The sequence below is a fragment of the Ursus maritimus genome, unplaced genomic scaffold, assembly GCF_017311325.1.
Source record: "Ursus maritimus isolate PB19 unplaced genomic scaffold, ASM1731132v1 scaffold_2, whole genome shotgun sequence".
Taxonomy (NCBI): domain Eukaryota; kingdom Metazoa; phylum Chordata; class Mammalia; order Carnivora; family Ursidae; genus Ursus; species Ursus maritimus.
In genome coordinates this window covers 18,607,542-18,624,133 of record NW_024424452.1, presented here as the reverse complement: position 1 = coordinate 18,624,133, position 16,592 = coordinate 18,607,542, and the positions used below count along the sequence as shown (strand labels likewise).

Sequence of the window (16,592 nt, the reverse complement as noted above, 5' to 3'; positions counted from 1 at the left end):
CTTCCTGGTCCACTCTCCACCAGTGAGCTCCTCTCTTACTTGTATTTTCAACCTCTCCCTCTCCCTCATCTTCACCATTCAATCATGACAAACTGTTTTCAGTCTGGAAAAAATGAAATCCCTCCAGGAGCAGATGCTCTCAGTGCCCTATCCATATCTCCTCAGTTTGCACTGTTGGCATTAAGTCGATCCAACGTCTGATTGCCATCACCTTTGTCTTTTCGCCTGAGGACTTTAGCTGGTTGCCAGAGCCCACGCTCCCCATGTACCTGGCAGGCCAAGTGCCTGGGAACTCATGCATCCTCAACCCCTGAGGTTTAGCTCTCAACCAAGGACTGGTGGGAACTGGTGAATAAATACCCCAGCCCCCTCACCACTCATGGACAATAACTCAGGTGCATGTCCGTACCGTCTTCTAGAGTTAGCCAGTGAGATTAAGCTCCATTTTTCCTCAGTGATTACTTGCTCACAGGGCACTCCCTTTATTGACTTCTTTACCTGTTATGTGTCACTGCACTTCCCTACTGGTGTTTCCTGGGATCACCTCCAAAATAAACTTCTTGCACTTAATCCTGTCTTCTGTCTACTCAATCCAACATCTCCTCTGGGTACCACCTGATCTCTTGCTTCTCTGTCTTGGACCAGCACGTATATATACTCATCTCTCTGCCATTTAATCTGCAACCCACTGCAGTCTGATTCCCGTGCCCAGTGTCTCATCAAAACTGTTTTTTCCTGAATGTATAAAACTGCCTTCCATTTTATTTGGCTCCAATACAACTTTCGATGTGTTGTCCCCCTCTTTTCTGAGAACTCTCTCCTCCTTGGCTTCATGACATCACCCTCTCTGCCTTCTTCCTACTTCTCTGCCATTCCCCATCAAGTTCTTTCTCAGCTCCTCAAAGCTTCAAATGCCCTCTTAACATCGAGATTCCTAAAGACTCCACCACCCTTGGCTACCTTCTCCCTTATTCTGAGGTTACACTCTCTCCTTGGATGCCACTTCCAATTAGGAATGACAGTTGACTTCCCAATTGCTCTGTCCACATACAGCACAATTCCAAGTGTCAGACCTCAACTCCTAACTGCCAATCAAATCCCTCCAAAATGTCCTAAACCCAAATCAGCCTTTCCTTGCCCCTCCCTGATTAATGTCATAACTATCCACGCAGTCACCCAAGCTCCTTGGAGCCATCCTAAACTGCTTCCCCTACTTCACCCAGGAGACACCATTCACCACCCAGTCCTAGCAACCCCACCCCTCCTGAATATCTCCCTTCTCCAACCCCATGGTCATGACCCTAGGCCCAGGCCACATCATCTCTTGCTCAGGTCACTGTAATAGCCTCTTTAGCAGTTTCTGTGCCTCCAGTGACTCCAACCCCACCCATCATCTACACTGCTGGCAGAGTAATTCCTTCTGAAGGGTAAATATGAACCCTTTCTTCCTTGCCTTCAACCCTTCCATGATGTCAGTAGCCTCAGGTAAGGCTCAAACCCCTTCACAGGTTTCCAGCTCCCTCCAAGACATAGTCCCTGCCTACCTCTCCAGCCTCACCTCCCACCACTTTGCATGTTTTAGCCTAGTAACTCCCAATGCTGGCTGAACACTAGCATCACCTGGGGAGCTTTAAAGAAATACCAAAGTCTTGACCTCACCCCCAGAAACTATGAATGACTTGGTCAGGGGTGAGGTGCAGGCACTGGTATTTTTCAAAGGTCCCACATGATTCTAACATGCACCTAGAGCTGAAGGCACTGCCCTAACCACAGTGAATGGCTTAAAGTTCCCCACACCTCCTGTGTTCTCCCATGCCTCATACCCATCCACACTGCTCCTGCAACACCTTCCTCTCTCTTTACTTCACATGGCTGACACCTACTTATCCCTTAAAGCTCAGTTCTAGGGAAGCTTCCTGACCCCCAGCTTCCCAGTCTGCGCTAGGAGCCATCCTCCAAGCTCTCACAGTCCCCTCTGCTTTAGCCTGTTGGAACATTTACCACGTTGAGTATGAACTGTCTGCAGCACTTCATTACCCCAACACCAGGGCTTAGCACATTTAGTAGACTTGTTAGAAGACTCAATACATGTTTGTTGAATGAATGAATGAGCTCCATTCCCTTTTGGCCACTGGAGTAGGAAATGTATTGTCTTTTCACTTCTCCCTCCACCTCTTTTAATTCAATGCCAATGCACATAGTAGGTGCTCAGTAAATATTTGTTGAGTGAATCAATGAATATGAGACACAAGAGACAAGCATCCACCCTGTCCTCATTTTCACGGGAGAGCTCTGGGGAGCAGAGACAAATCAAATTGAACTTCCTACAGTTTTACTAAAATGGAATTTGCCAAAGACATCCTGAAAAATGGATTTAATTAGGCCCGTTAATAGGGGAGTCATTGGTGGTTAAGATTTAAAGCTGAGGCTGGAAAAGGTATCGATGATTTTACCATTTTAAATTATATAGGAGGTTATTTCTTACTCCCGCCTTAATTAGAAAAATGCATCTCGATGGAACCTCAGCTTTGGAGGGAAATAAAGCCAAAGGTAGAAGCAAGAGCCGATATTTCATTGAAATGGAGCATCAGGTATCACGGCAGAGCACGACCTGGCTCAGCCCAGGTGCGCTCAACCTGGAAGAAGGGGATTAGTAGCACTGCACAGCCAGGTCTCATTACGCTAACGATTGTCACTACAACCCGATGTGGCTTTTAATTGCAAGACACATCCAGGAGAGGGAGAGGTGCAGTGGTCTCTAATGACAGCATGAAATTCCACATAGGCTTTCAGAGCCCCATGGATTTCTCACAATCTGTTCTCCCATTAGGCAGTCATAGAGGTCTGAGTTCTCATGGGTTCCTCAATCAGATCCTGGGAGGGACACGCCCCTATTCTTTAGCTCACCACTAGCAGAATGCTCAGCCATCCCCAGATTATGGGGCCAGGTAAAAGCAGCTCCGTGTGGGGCTCTGGCTTCCTTCAGACCCAAAGAGCCTGGAATACCCATTAGAAGACTTCCCTGAGGGGCGCCTGGGTGGCACAGCGGTAAAGCATCTGCCTTCGGCTCAGGGCGTGATCCCAGCGTTGTGGGATCGAGCCCCACATCAGGCTCCTCCAATGGGAGCCTGCTTCTTCCTCTCCCACTCCCCCTGCTTGTGTTCCCTCTCTCGCTGGCTGTCTCTATCTCTATCGAATAAATAAATAAAATCTTTTAAAAAAAAAAAAAAAGAAGACTTCCCTGGGAACCCGGGAAATGTCTTGATACGTAGTAGGGCATCATTCATCCTACAAATCTTTATTGAATATAGGTAGGTGACAGGCACTAGGGCAGAACTGGGACTAGGGTAAGACAAGTGGGGTACTAAACTCAAGTGCGAAATTGAAAAGAGTGATTTAAAAAAAACTCAGCAATCAGGATAACCAATGTTTTTATGCAATATCATTAAAAATAAAAATGAGTGCAAAAATATCTACAATGAATAAAATACCCAAATTTTAATCACAGAGAGGATCTAAGCCTGCACTTGTGAGACCTGCCTCACCTGCCTCACCCATCCCCAGCCTGGGTTCTAGGCACTGGGGATACAACGGTGACCTGATCAAAACCCGTCCCTCACATAAATACAAGGATGCATGGGAGACAATGAACCAAATAACCAAGTCAAACGTACAGGGTTGGTGAAGGGTCTGATGGAGGGAAATAAAGCAGAGAAGGGGTAATTCCATTGTAAACATCGCCAAACTCCCTCCCAACCCCAGACTCTCTACTACCCAGTGTAGCAGAAGGCACAGGGGCTCTTGGGTCACTCCAAGGACAGCTCCCAGGCCCCTGACCCATGTGCACTAGGTCTTAGGGCAAGCCACTTGCTTTCCAGGCTTCCTTCTTGCGCTCCATCATTGGATGCAAGGAAAAGTGAAAGTTCGTAACAACAAAGACATTTGTGAGCAATCACTCTGCAGGGAGCCTGGTGCCAAGCCCATGGTGTCCATTCCCTCAGGTCACCCTCACGGCAGGACAGCGATAGTGGGTATTTCTACTAGGTGGCAAGCTGACACCTGAGATCAAGCAGCCTGCTCACGGGAGAGTGAGGGTTTGAGGTTCTTCAGGCCAAATCCCCAGCCGTAATGGGGGGCACCTGAAACGGAAGCTGGGTTCTGTGCCTCAGTGACCTTAAGCAAGTCTCTGGATCTTTCTGAGCTTTGCTGTCCTCATCTGCAAAATGGGGATCCTCAGGTGGCTCCCCCTCCCAGGACTGTTGAAGCCAGGCGTCTGGCATAGGGCGGGGGCCCCATGAAAGTGAGGACGCCTCCTGCCCCTGTCCCTGCTGCGGTACCAGTCTCCAAGGCGATGGGGCAGAATCGGCGGGCGAAGTTCAAACACAGCCCATTTCCTATTTTCCTGACAGCCTATTTCATGGATCACAGAGACGCAAGTACAGCTGCTTATTCAACGGAGGAAAGAAGGGATTCATTTTCATTCCTTAATACCCGGTGTGACCTATTCTCGGTTGATCTCTCCTTTCCAAGGCTGCAGCCCTTCCCGCGGACTTTCAATTTGGCCCGAATAAAGAAAATGTGCAGTAATGACAGAATATCCTGCCCGGAGAATGCTGGGAGCCGAATCACCATCGTGCTGGTAATAAGTCCAAATGAAAGATATTATGTCACCTCGTTTGAATTAAACAGATGAACTATAGTCCTAGACCATTAAAAATGAACCAATCTGCTGGAAGGCTTCCAAGTGCTCAGCGTTCAGGGCCCCTAAAAGGTGCTCAGCTCTAGCGGGGTTTTATATCCTCATTTTCTGCCAATAATTCCTCCACTCTGCGAACGTGGAAGAATAATTTGATGAAAAGGAAGCTGGCCCTTCTGTGGTGGCCCCTTTCCAAGGACAGCCCTGGCTGTGCTAACTCAGGGCCAGCCAAGCCCTCGCTGGTGCCCTCTGCCTGTGAGCAGCCAGGGCGGGGGTTAATTGAGAAGCACCAGGGAGCCACAGGGCAGGCAGCCAGGGCCCATCTGCCGACTGGATGATGCTTTCTCCTCCAGGAGTTCAGGGAGCTCCCCACCTACACCCCAAAAGCCCAGGGAGAGAGGCAGTTGGCAGTGTTGCCTCCCTTTACAAACTTGGAAACTGAGGCACCAGAGTCCAGTGTGCCTGAGGGTGACGGCTGCTGGGGCCCTCCCGGTCCTGCTCTGCCATGCTGCCACTCTCTACGTCCCTGAACATGCAGCTCCCACACACTGTCCACACAGACCCTTCCACGAACCAAGTGGCCTCTCCCTCAAGCTCTGCCCCACTTGCTTTGTGGCTCAGGCAGTGCTCCCCTTCTCTGAGAACCTGTGTCCCTATCTGCAAACCTGTAATGCCTGGATCCCCCTCAGAGTAGACTGAACCGGCAGCCAGAAGACTGGGTAGAATCCCAGCTCTGCTGAGTCCAGCCATGCGGACTTCGGAAATCTCCTTCTGCTCACTGAGACTCAGTTTCCTCATCTGTAACTGGGCTTATTAAGCCCAGGCTGTTCTCCAAGGCTTCCTCCACCCTGACACCCGACCCCAGCACCAGAATCCCACCCATCCCGCATTCAAATCTCTCTGGCTGAAGGACTCAGCACCTGGGTGAGATATAACCCTACTCTCTTATTTAATCCACCTCTGAAACGAGCAAGTCTAGCTTGCCTCTTGTTGATGATAAAGAGGTTTTATATCAAAACAGAATAAGAAGAGTAATTAAACCTAGTGAATGTTCCCCAAGTATCAGTCACTGCTCTGGAGGCTCTCAATTTATTCATTCAGCAAAACTTTCTGGAACACGGGAGCCTCTTCCAGGCCCTGGGGCTGCAGCGGGGTCAGCACACACACCCTCCCTGACCTCAAGGCTATCGAGAGCATTTATTGGACCCCTTGCTCGCCAGAGGAAACCAGGCCGAAGAGGTTTGGGTAACTTGACCAGCTGGCACAGCCGGTAGGAGGCAGGGCCTGGGTGGAATCCATGTCTGTCTGACCGCAGAGCCCACGCCACAGAGCCCTCGCCTGGAGCCGCCACACCGCTGGGGATTTGCGGGTTGTTTAGAGCCCGAGAGCTGGCAAGCCAGGGCCTCTGAGAACGGACTTCCCACGACCTGTTGTCTCACCAGATGGTTCTCAAGCTTGAGTGTGCCTGAGAATGTCTGAGGAGGAATCTCTTCACAAAACTGTGGGCCTGACATGTGAAATGGGTTTCCAGGGGGTCATACTGATGACATGTGACTTCAGCTCAGGTTAGGATGACCAACTCAACCCAGGTTGCTCACTACTGTTCAGTTTTCAGAAAGAAAGTCCCACATCCCAGAAACCCCCTCGGTCATGTGTTGAACGGAGACATTAATTCCCACAGACTGGTTACTGCCCTGGGTTCTGGGCTCAGTGGTCTCGACTAGCCAGAGAGGGGACCCCTTCCTTACCCCCTGCCTAGGGAAGGGTATTGGTCTCCCTCTGGTGGTCTCCTGAGACCCACGCAGGTCAGTACTTGTGTGCCACCTGAGGCTGACAAGACAAATGGCCGCCTGGCACCCAGCTCTGGGGGTGTTGACCTCTCCACGCCCTGCAGCCTGAAGCCCCCAGAGCAGGAGACACAGCTTTCTCTAAGAAGGCCTTCGGGCCCAAATCACGGCCCTGCCATCCAGTCAGTACGTTGGTGGCCAGAGTCTATTTTACCTCACCTCTCCAGGCTTCCGTTTGTGCAAGCAGGTCCTCCCACAACTTTGAGGGAGCACAAGGCAGGCTCCTGACACTTACTGGCCTCATGGAACCCTCGCGACAACCTAAGGAACAATCAGCCTGCAGACAAGGCAACGCTAGCAGACAAGCCTCCATCCTTGACCCTCTGGGGTCACAGCCTCAGGTATGGATGGTGCTGAGTGACAGTTTCTCACCCAAGCACTGCATCCATGTGCCACCCTCTTCCCCCTGCCCCCTCTGCCTCAGGGCTTCCTCAGGCACCCTAGAAGCTTGCTCAGGGAGCCGGAGATGTGCTCCACACAGCCCCTAAAGGCCCAGAAGCAGAGGCCCAAGCCGACTCGCACCTTCTCTAGAATGCCCCCTGTAAGGGCTTTCCTTCCCTCCGTGTCTTGCTGCCCCATCTCTTCACAGGGCTTCCTGGGACCACCCCTCAAAGGAACTACTGGATCCAAGTCCATGCCTCAGGGCTGCTTTTGAGGGAACCCAAACTGGGACAGAAATGTTAGGGAACTGGCCCGGGATCACACAGCTGAGAAGTGACGTGTGCGGGATCTGAACTCAGACCTCTGGCTTCAGATACTGAGTGCGGTTACTTTGCTGTCCTGTTCTAGGCTTGATTTAGGGAATATTTGTGTCCTTCCTCATCCTCAGGCAGCCTCTCCTCCGTCCTCCCTGCCCCTCCCCCACACTGAGTCCACAATGAAGAACACAAGACAATTGTTTTGCCACAGATTACAGGAGCTGGTGAGGAGCCCTGAGCTTTCAGCCGCCCCAGCCTCCTCCCATTTCCTGCCGCCCCCCCACCCCTCACCCCGCCTGTGTGGGGCAACCCTGTGACCTCATCTTTGGCTGAAGCTGAACGTTCTGAATGACCATGTTTTATGACCAAATAATGCAGGCCGCAGGTAGCCCGGTGATTCAGCCTGTCCCTAGGCTGAACCTCATAGAAACATTCAGAGAGAAGATGAGGCCCAAGGGTTGAGAAGTGTCTGCTCTATTCGTTATGTGCAATTAAAACAAGCTGAAGCTTTCATAGTCTGTTTGGGAGGAGACTGCCCACAAAGCCGCAGGGGAAATGTCCCGTGAGAGACACACGTAAAGGCACACTTGCTGCGGGGGAGGAGGGGGAAATGCCCTAAATGTCCGTCAGATAGAATGGATGAGTCATGACGCTCCTCCGTAGCGTACTCGACAGCAGTGGAAACGAACCTGAGCGCGCACACAGCACACATGAATCTCGCCCACGCAACGTCGAACATAAGTTGTAGGAGCGTAGGCAAAGAACGCCATTTATGCCGCATGAATAGCACGCAGAACAATTCCACATTGGTTTAGGGTTTCATCCTTTCATACCCCAAGTAGTAAGAGGCGCATCAGCTTCAGTGATGAGCACAAGATTCTGGATTGCCACGGAGGGACGCCATGGGGAGGGGCAAATGGGCTTGGAGGTTTGTCAGTGTTGTCTTCTTTCTTGGTTCAGTGATGAGCGCATGGATGGCACGGGTGTGCACCTTACTCTTCCCTTTGTGTTTTTGTATGCCTTAAATAATTTTAACAGCTGGGGGGGAAATCAAACATGTGACCGCGACCCCAGAGGAAGGATTACCTGCCTTTCTTCCTGAACAGATCACCCCTCCAGGCCGTGGCCAAGCTGGCTCTCTTTGTCTGGCTCCCTGCAGAAGGTAGAAAGTCCAAGGTCCTGCCATCAGGGACCCAGGTCCAGCCCTGGCACCCACCTGTTCAAGTGCCAAGTGTACCTGAATAAGGAGGTGCCCCCCACTTTGAGCCCCCAGGAATCCCTCTCCCTATCCCCATGACAAGCAGGTCGTCGGGAGCTCCAGTGAGGGAGTCAGGAGCTGGGCTTCGGGCAGATGGAGGATGGAACGAGGTTAAATGAGGACATGCACGCCGACATCCAGTGCGGGCCCTGATGAGCACTGTGTCCTCCCTACACGGTCCTTCCCCTCTGCTATCCCCGTGCTCCCCTGCCCACACTGGACTCTCTCTTGGTGGAGCACTCACCTCATTGCCCCGGGAGCACGCAGCACCACTCTACGGGGAACAAATGCAGGTCCTCGCCCACATGGGGCCCGATGATGCGGCCTTCTGGAAAGAGAACAAGGCATCCATCAGAGGATCACAGGGGAGGCTCTGGCATAAGAGTGCTCTGCGTGGAGAACATCGGGGGAGAGTGGGTGCTCCCAGTGGGTGATGCTGAGGGCCAGAGGGTTTCGTGGTTTCAGAAAGCGTGTGTGTTTATACATCCTCGTGTATGTCTTCATGCGGATATACTTACGTATGTATATGTGCATACGGGTATATATTCTTATGTATATATTCATCTCTACACATATTCTCATGTATTCATATATAAACACATACTGTGAATGTATTTGCGTTCATACACATATGTACTTACGTATATATTCATAGAGATGTGTATGTATGCATATATACTTGTGCACGCGTTTATGTGTTTTTTCACACAAACATCTAAAAGTAGAAGGTTCCACCACTCCGCCTGCTTCAGAAGGAGGCTGTGCCATTTCTAGAAGGCCCCTTACCCCTGACTCAGAGGTTCCTGGACCCCACAGCTGGCCTTGACCCCACTCTTCCTCTAACCCCCACATCCAGTCCCTCGGCGAGCCCTGAGCCCCGCCTTCTAAATACACCCCAGATCCCAGCACTGCTGTCCAGCTCTGCTACCACTCTGTGGCCCGAGCCCTCCTGACCCCACCTTGCCCGTCCTCACTGACCCCCACACTGCAACCTGTTCAAACTCCAGTCTGCTCATCGCTGCTGAAAAGTCTCCAGCAGCTTCCAGCTCACTGGAGCCACAGGTCCCAGCCTCCCCATGGCTGCCTCTATGACCTCTCCCCCAGGTGCTAGCTGGCTCTGCCTGAGGGACAATGGCCAAGAAAGGTCACCTGCACGTACGGACATGCACATCACAAGTAGGCGTGCACACGCCCCCATCTCTGTCCTTGCACCCTGCTCACATTTATGATCACGCGGCCAGACACCCATTCACATCTTTTATACGGTGCTGAGGTCAGAGCCCCGCCCACTGCCTGACGCAGAGCAGGCACTCAGCAAGATTAGGTGGAAGGAAAGCAGTAATATGTCAGGAAACATTTGTTGAGTGAATGAACGAATGAAAACCAGAAAAACATCTCCCTGAGTTCCAAGTGATCACAGTGTGTCATCCTCAGAGAACTGATGCCCAACTTAGCCAGGGCTTCTGCTGGAATATTCAGGATAAATATTAGGATTAGGACAGGGGGCGGTACCTTCCGGGCCTGTGAAGCTCTTTCTCACCCCCCCCCCCTCGTCAGGGCACTTACTGAGATGCTGAGATCCTGAGGGTAGACGTCAGGGAGGGAAGGTGAGGGAAGGTAGTCCCGGGAGCTACTGCAGACCCCCTCAGAGACGAAGTTCAACCTGGTGAAGTGCATTGGCGGGGTGTAGGCACGGGGCATATTAGTGTGTGTGAGCCGGACTCTGCCGTGGTACTGAACAAGCCCCCGGCCATGGTGACCGAGCACGGAAATCGCTTACTGCTCACTGACAGTGCAAATGCATTTGGTGGAGGGCAGGGCTTCTTCTACACGCACACACTCACTCCGGAACCCGGGCTCCATCCGCTGTGGGGCCTGCGGTGTTCAGCGCGTGGTTTCCAAGGCCCCCGCAGAACAGGAAGAAGAGAGGCAAAGCACTGGAGAGGTTTCTATCCCAGGCCTAGAACACTGCCCTTCTGCCTGTGCCCTTAATGGCCCCACCTAGACGCAGGGGGTTAGACCTGATTTCTCCTATGGGCCTAGGAGAGAACTGGGACGGTCTGGGGAACATAGAGCATTGTCTGTCACATCGGGGAAGGGCCGGTCTCTGGGACACACAGATCCTGGGGTCTGTAGCCAGGTTTCCTGTCTGAGCCTTGCCTGGGACGCAGCCTGAGGTCCCGTGACTGCCCGTCATCTGTGTGAAGTATCTGAAAGTCATGAAGGAAAGGAAACCTGGAGAAAGGGGCTGGAGTGTGTGTGGGGGGGGGGGGGGCATCGGAGGGTTTTCGTGGTGGGGCAGACCACAAGAAAGACTGGAAACCAGAGAGGCAGCTGGTACCCGGTCCCCAGAAAGAGAAAGGGCCCTGTGGAGAAGCACCCCCCGCCCCCCTCTCCCCAGACGCACTGCAGCTCTGGGACCCTGCGTGCAGAAGGGTGCTGCTCTGTTTGGCCCTGGAGCACTTGCACCTCTGGTGGGGGAGGGGTCCTGAAACAGCATCCCGGCTGGGCAGCTCTGGTCTGACCCAGGGCAGGGACCAGGGCACCACCCTCAGGTGGCTTCAGGTGCAGGAGGAATGAGAAGGCTGGGCCCAAAGAATACAGAGCTCACCTGAGATGCCTTCCCGAGACTTCCAGAGCAACGGAGAGAGACTTTCAGAAGGAGAGTGCTGGGCCAAGCCGCAGCCATTGCCATGCCCTTGCCACATCCACAGGCTACTACTGACTCTGGTGTTACATGAAACAAAGAGCAGAGGGAAACTTTGGTCTCTGCACAAACCCCCAGGTGTTCACCTCAGTCCTCTGGCCCACGTGCACTGTGCCCGGGGCAGGCCGGATGGGGACAGGGGGGAATATGAGTCCCAGTCAGCTCCCCATGAATCCCCAGCATTGGGGCACCTGCCCTGCTTTGTATTCATGCAGGGGCAGGGCCAGTCCTGAGCCCCAGCCCACCTGCCTGGAGCCTGACCCTGCCTCTCTCCTGCCAGCCCCCTAACGCTAGACCTGGTCCCTGCTTCTCACAACAGTTGGATCCCACCACACTGCCTCCTCTGGGATCACTGCTAAGCCACTGTGTCTGTCCCTGCGCTGATGGTCCCTAGCAGGGAATGTAGGGAAGGGACAGGGAGCCAGGCAGCTATGAGAAGCCCCTCGTATCCCAGAAGGATCAGAATTTCCACAGCAAAAGAGATGGCTCTGTGTACGGCAGAGGGAAGCTGGATGGCCCCAGGCAATGGGAAAGGAATTCATAATACAGATGACAGTGATAATTAGCGCTGACACACTGATAACTGCCAAGGGGCTGAGTGGCGCACTCTCCAAGGAGTGCCTTCCTCCTCCCCACCCCCTGCATCGCAAACAGAGCCAGACAGGCCTCTCCAGACCCATACCATCGGGCCAGGCACCAGGGCCAGCTGTCTTCCAAATGCTAAGGCAAGAGTTGAGCTGAATCATTATGCTTCTCAATCTTTGGAGGCTCAAGGATACCCTTAAGAATTTGACAAAGGCTGTGACTCCTTCCTGGTGGGGAAGCGTATATATGGCCCATCGCGAAGTCTGCTACAATTTCAACGAATTCCCCAGTCCTTAAAACCCACGTATGAACCCTTTAACGGTTGATGAATTTTGTTTTAATTCATTCCATCACTCAGCGCTAATCTATTCAGTGTCCACTAATAAGCGCCCCGGTGGGTGTTCTCATCTACGATACTACTTAGCCAGGGTAGCACAGAGAACCTTCTACAAGCAGCACATCTGGCTCAGCCTCGCCTCCTGGCACTGGGTTCTCAGCGCTGGCTGCACGGTGGAACCACCTGGAGAGCGGTTTAAAATTCTGATGCCAAAGCCTCACCCAGATCAATTAGCTCAGAACCTCTGGAAGTGGGACCCTAGGGAAATCTGGGGGTGCAGCCCAGAGAGAGAACCACTGCCCTGGAAAACCTGAACACGTTTTTTAAAAGTTCCCTGGGGGGCTGGAATGCACACCCTAGAACAGTTAAATCACTCACACGCTCAGCGAACGCCTCATGAGCGTCTGCTATGTCACAGGCAGTGTGCTGGGCGTGGGGGGCACAGCAGAGAATAAGAGTTCAAAATCTCAGGCCTCGCAAAGACGATATTCTCGCAGGGGGGACGGGCAATAAGCAACCAACACATAAAAAGACTTATAAACTGTGTCTCATGCCACAAGGCACATAAATTAGGAAGTGACAAGAAGAATAATAGAGGAACCTTCTTGTAGGGGCCAGGGACACTGCCTGAGGGACACTGGAGCTGAAACTTGAAGGCCAAGGGGCTGAGGGAAGACCATTCCAGGTGGTGGGGACAGCCAGTGCAAAGGCCCTGCAGCGGGTCCGAGCTCAGAATAAGTAAACAGCCCGTGTGACCCCGCCTCGAGGTGAGGAAAGGGAAGGGTGTGACGTGGGACCAGGCTAAGAGAGAGGAGCCAGACCAGCCAGGCCCTTGGAGATTTGACAAAGAATTTCAGATAAACTCCTGTCATATTCTCCCCAGTCCTCCCAGTGGTCTCGGCATGGAGCAAGTGTCTCGGAAGGAATGACATCCTAAAGAAATACAGCTCAGAAGGGGTTCGGCGGGGACGCACACCCAGGTCTCCTGACATGGCAAAGCAGAGGCCACAGGCCCTGCGGGAAGTGTCACCAGGAAGGTGGTTCTCGCCACTCTCTGGCCTTCAGCCCCTTTTCTGCCCACCTCCAGCCCCAGCCACTGATGTAACTGGTGCGGGGAGAGCATTGTCCTTCCCACCCTCACCCCGCCTCATAAACCCATCACCGGGCCAGCCAATCAGAACACTCCCCTTTGAAAGGCCACCCTATAAATTGAGCGTCCTCTCCCCAGACACCCCAGACCTATCATTCATAGGCCTCCCAGGGCCCCCTCCCCCTGGATAAACCAGATCAGTTGCCCCCCACCTTCCTACAGGGTAGAAACAGGGAGTCTGCTGCCTGGAATGTTCGGGGCCAAGCTCCAAGCCTCCCGGCCCCCAGTGTAGAGCCCCAGGCACCCGAGAGGCCACACCATGACACAGGAGCGACTCAGGAGCCCCTGAAAGTTTTGGGAGGTAACCTGGGAAGCCCATGGAACAGTGACAGCAGCTTGCTGAGCCTGCGACAGTCCAGCCTGGGGAAATGCAGGGAAAGTGTCACCAGCCTGGTGAGCAGCGGGTATGCGGGCGATGAGGAGAACAGTGAGGTCAGCCTGGTGGGCAGCACTCCAATGCTGAGGTTGCAGAGAAGGCTCCATACCCAGGCGGGCAGCGCCCCGACCAGCCAGTTGTGCGCCATCTACTCGCCCAGCCAGATCAGGAGCCGGTTGGCCAGCCAAGCCCGCGGCACCAAGCAGCCTGGAGGGGAAAAGTGAGACCAGCCTGCCCGGCAGCGGCATCAGCAGCGGGGCCAGCAGCCTGACCAGCATGAGCTTCATCAGCCTGGGCAGCAGTGCCCTGAACTACCAGGTGAGTAGCGGGCTGCTCAGCTCCGCCAGCAGCCTTCCCGCCAGCCAGGCCAGCAGCTGCCAGAGCATCCCAGTGGACGGCAATGTGCAAAGTGGGGTGAAGAGCAGCACCAGTCTTCAGGAGGACAAGTCCGGGGGCCAGGTCAAAGCCGGCAACCAGGTCACCAATGGGGAGCAGCCCGCCCAGGTGTGCATGCCTTTATGAGCAGGCTCGCCGGCCACCGGGTTCTTGAAAAATACAGACGTGACGACCCAGCAAGCCTAGACTTCACCCAGAGTGGTTATTGTCAAAACAAATACCTTTAAAAAAGTATACAATGACTGTGTCAGAACCACGGATAGCTCCAATTGTAGCCCCAACCATCAGCAGCAGGGTCGCGTGTAGCGAGAACTATTGATCTCCACTGGCCATCAGCCATCAACGGTGAGCCCATCTTTACTGAGAACCACTGTTGAGGAGAGCAGCTGTAGGAAGAGCTGTCGGTGCTGGATCCACCTCCACTGGCACACCACCGTGAGCCCCAGCAACGAGCCAGCCCGAACAGGATCCGTCAATGGCAAAACCAAGTATATTGAGAACCGTCATGGTGGGATCCCCAGTGCCAGAACCCATCGGTGGGGACAGCTGGGATCAGCAGCAAATGCCAACTCTATATAGAACAATCTGAAGCTGGAACCTCCTGTGGAGAAACCATGCTAAGGGATGAATGCCATCTACAACCAATGCCAATCATGATAAGCTTGGAAGAAGCGACACCAACCTTGGCTGGGACTGTCCACGTCGAGAGCCAGCTGAAGGAAGCACCATCCATGGGGAACCACAGCCCTGGGGCAGCTGCAGCCCTACCAGGCTCTGTAAGGTGAGCTGCGCACAAGAGCCAGCAGCACCCAGAGAGGACGCTCACGACAGCTGTGTTCAGGGAGCCCCGTCCCTGAAGAGCATCCTGCAAGTGAGCTTCTCCCTTTCATTTTGAGCACTGTTCCCAGGTAGCTTCAACCCAGAATCTTCCCAGGAGCAAACATTCCCTGGTGCCCCATCTCTGTTTCTACGTGCATCTCAGAGGAGGTAGAGACGAGAAAGGAGGCCGAAAATCGTCTCTGTTGAGATGGTTGGGACAGCGCTTCCTGTGGCAGGACAATGCCATGATCAATGCTTAATGGTGACAGAAACCAACCCAGCCAAGAACGGCCAGGATGAGACAGCTCTGCGCCATTTAGCGAACGTCTCCTACGTGGGTGGGAAGGCTGAGACCTCCATCTGCCCCTTCTCAGGAAAATAAAGCCCTTCCCAGGGGGCTGACCACACAGACCCTGGGGAGGGAGTGTGTCCACTGAGGGGCGGAGGTCAGAACAGTCATGAAGACATCCACTAGGTTCCAGAACGAAAGCGGAGGGGGCACCAAAGACAATAAAAGGTGTCTGGAGAGGCTGTGAGTGTGCATGTGTGTGTGTGTTCCCGCCGAGGTCCCAGTGACAAACGCAAACACACCAAACAACTGTGCTGAGAGGAGGGCTTCAGCTGCCAACTCTGCCAGCGCTAAGCTGGTGATCTGGGGCAAAATGCTTAAGATTTCTGAGCTCAGTTTCCTCATCTGGAAACTGGGAACAATAACCTCTATTTCATACCTAGGTAGGATGGTTATGTGGATTACGTGAAAATGTATATTAATTACCTGGCAAGTAGTAGGTACTAAATGTTGGTTTCCTCCCCTTTCCTCGCTTGTCTGTAAAATGGGCACAGTGGTTTCTGCCTTGCTTCGCTCACAGCACACAAAGGATCATGACTGCTGACATGGACGATGTATTCTTGACCAAAAAAAAAACCCCAAAAAACAAACCACAAAAAAACAAACAATGGAACCATAGCATTTGCTTGGAAATCAGGATGGATCAGCAGATGGTTTGCTAGGTTTCAGGGGTGAGTGGTTCTGGGTTTGAGGGCACCACATGTCTGGACTGGTAGGGTCCTTCCTCTCAAGCATGAGTGCCTTCAAGTACATTCTCTCCCACTTTGTCCAGGCAAAAATCACTCAGCAGGAGCAGAGAACCCATGACCCAGGCAGACCAGAGGAGCTCCTTGCCCCCAGCCCTGCCCAAGGGAGCCCCTGTCCGCAGGCAGGCCCTGGGGCGGGGGGAGCTTCTGGGGAGGCTCTGGGGCTGCCACACCTCCCTGCACCCCCATCGCTGCCTTGCTCTCCTGTCTCAGAGGAGGACAGAGGGCACACAGAGGTAGTTGTAGGCACAGCAACGCTGGACAACCACACACCAGAGCCCCCAGTCTGGAGGGCTCACCCCCTTCCCCTGACTACCCTCCCATGACCACCTCCTCCTGCATCCCTTCTCAGCAAATGACATCATCCCACCCTATTGTTCAAGCGGGGACCCTTGTCACACTGGACACCGCCCCTGCCTCAGCCCCATGTCCCATCAGTTCCTAACACCTGCCCTCCTCCCCTGCTGCCCCCCCAATCCAGGCTGTCATCATCCCCCCCCCCCCAGACCAGTGGTTCCCAGCCCCAGCTACACAGTAGAACCACCTGGGGAACATTCAGCAGTGTTTAAAGTTCCCGGGGGGTGATCATGGTCCGCCTGGGCCGGGAAGTACCACTGCCCTTGCTCTG

General features: G+C 53.5%; 1 protein-coding gene across 1 annotated transcript; it reads left to right on the top strand.

The window, feature by feature from the left end:
- The first annotated feature begins 9,630 nt into the window (after positions 1-9,630).
- CUNH16orf82 (chromosome unknown C16orf82 homolog) lies at positions 9,631-13,878 on the top strand. Its single transcript, XM_040636559.1, has 2 exons — positions 9,631-9,654; positions 13,381-13,878. Exons 1-2 carry the CDS (start codon positions 9,631-9,633, stop codon positions 13,876-13,878), a joined length of 522 nt encoding a protein of 173 aa, XP_040492493.1.
- Positions 13,879-16,592: the final 2,714 nt, after the last annotated feature.

What these genes read in the sequence shown, in the direction of transcription:
- CUNH16orf82 (XM_040636559.1), top strand. Translation starts at nt 9,631, where the DNA reads ATGGCCAAGAAAGGTCACCTGCAC. An exon ending in CCAAGAAAGGTCACCTGCAC is followed by an intron (nt 9,655 to 13,380) that starts GTACGGACATGC and finishes TATCATTCATAG; the next exon opens with GCCTCCCAGGGCCCCCTCCC.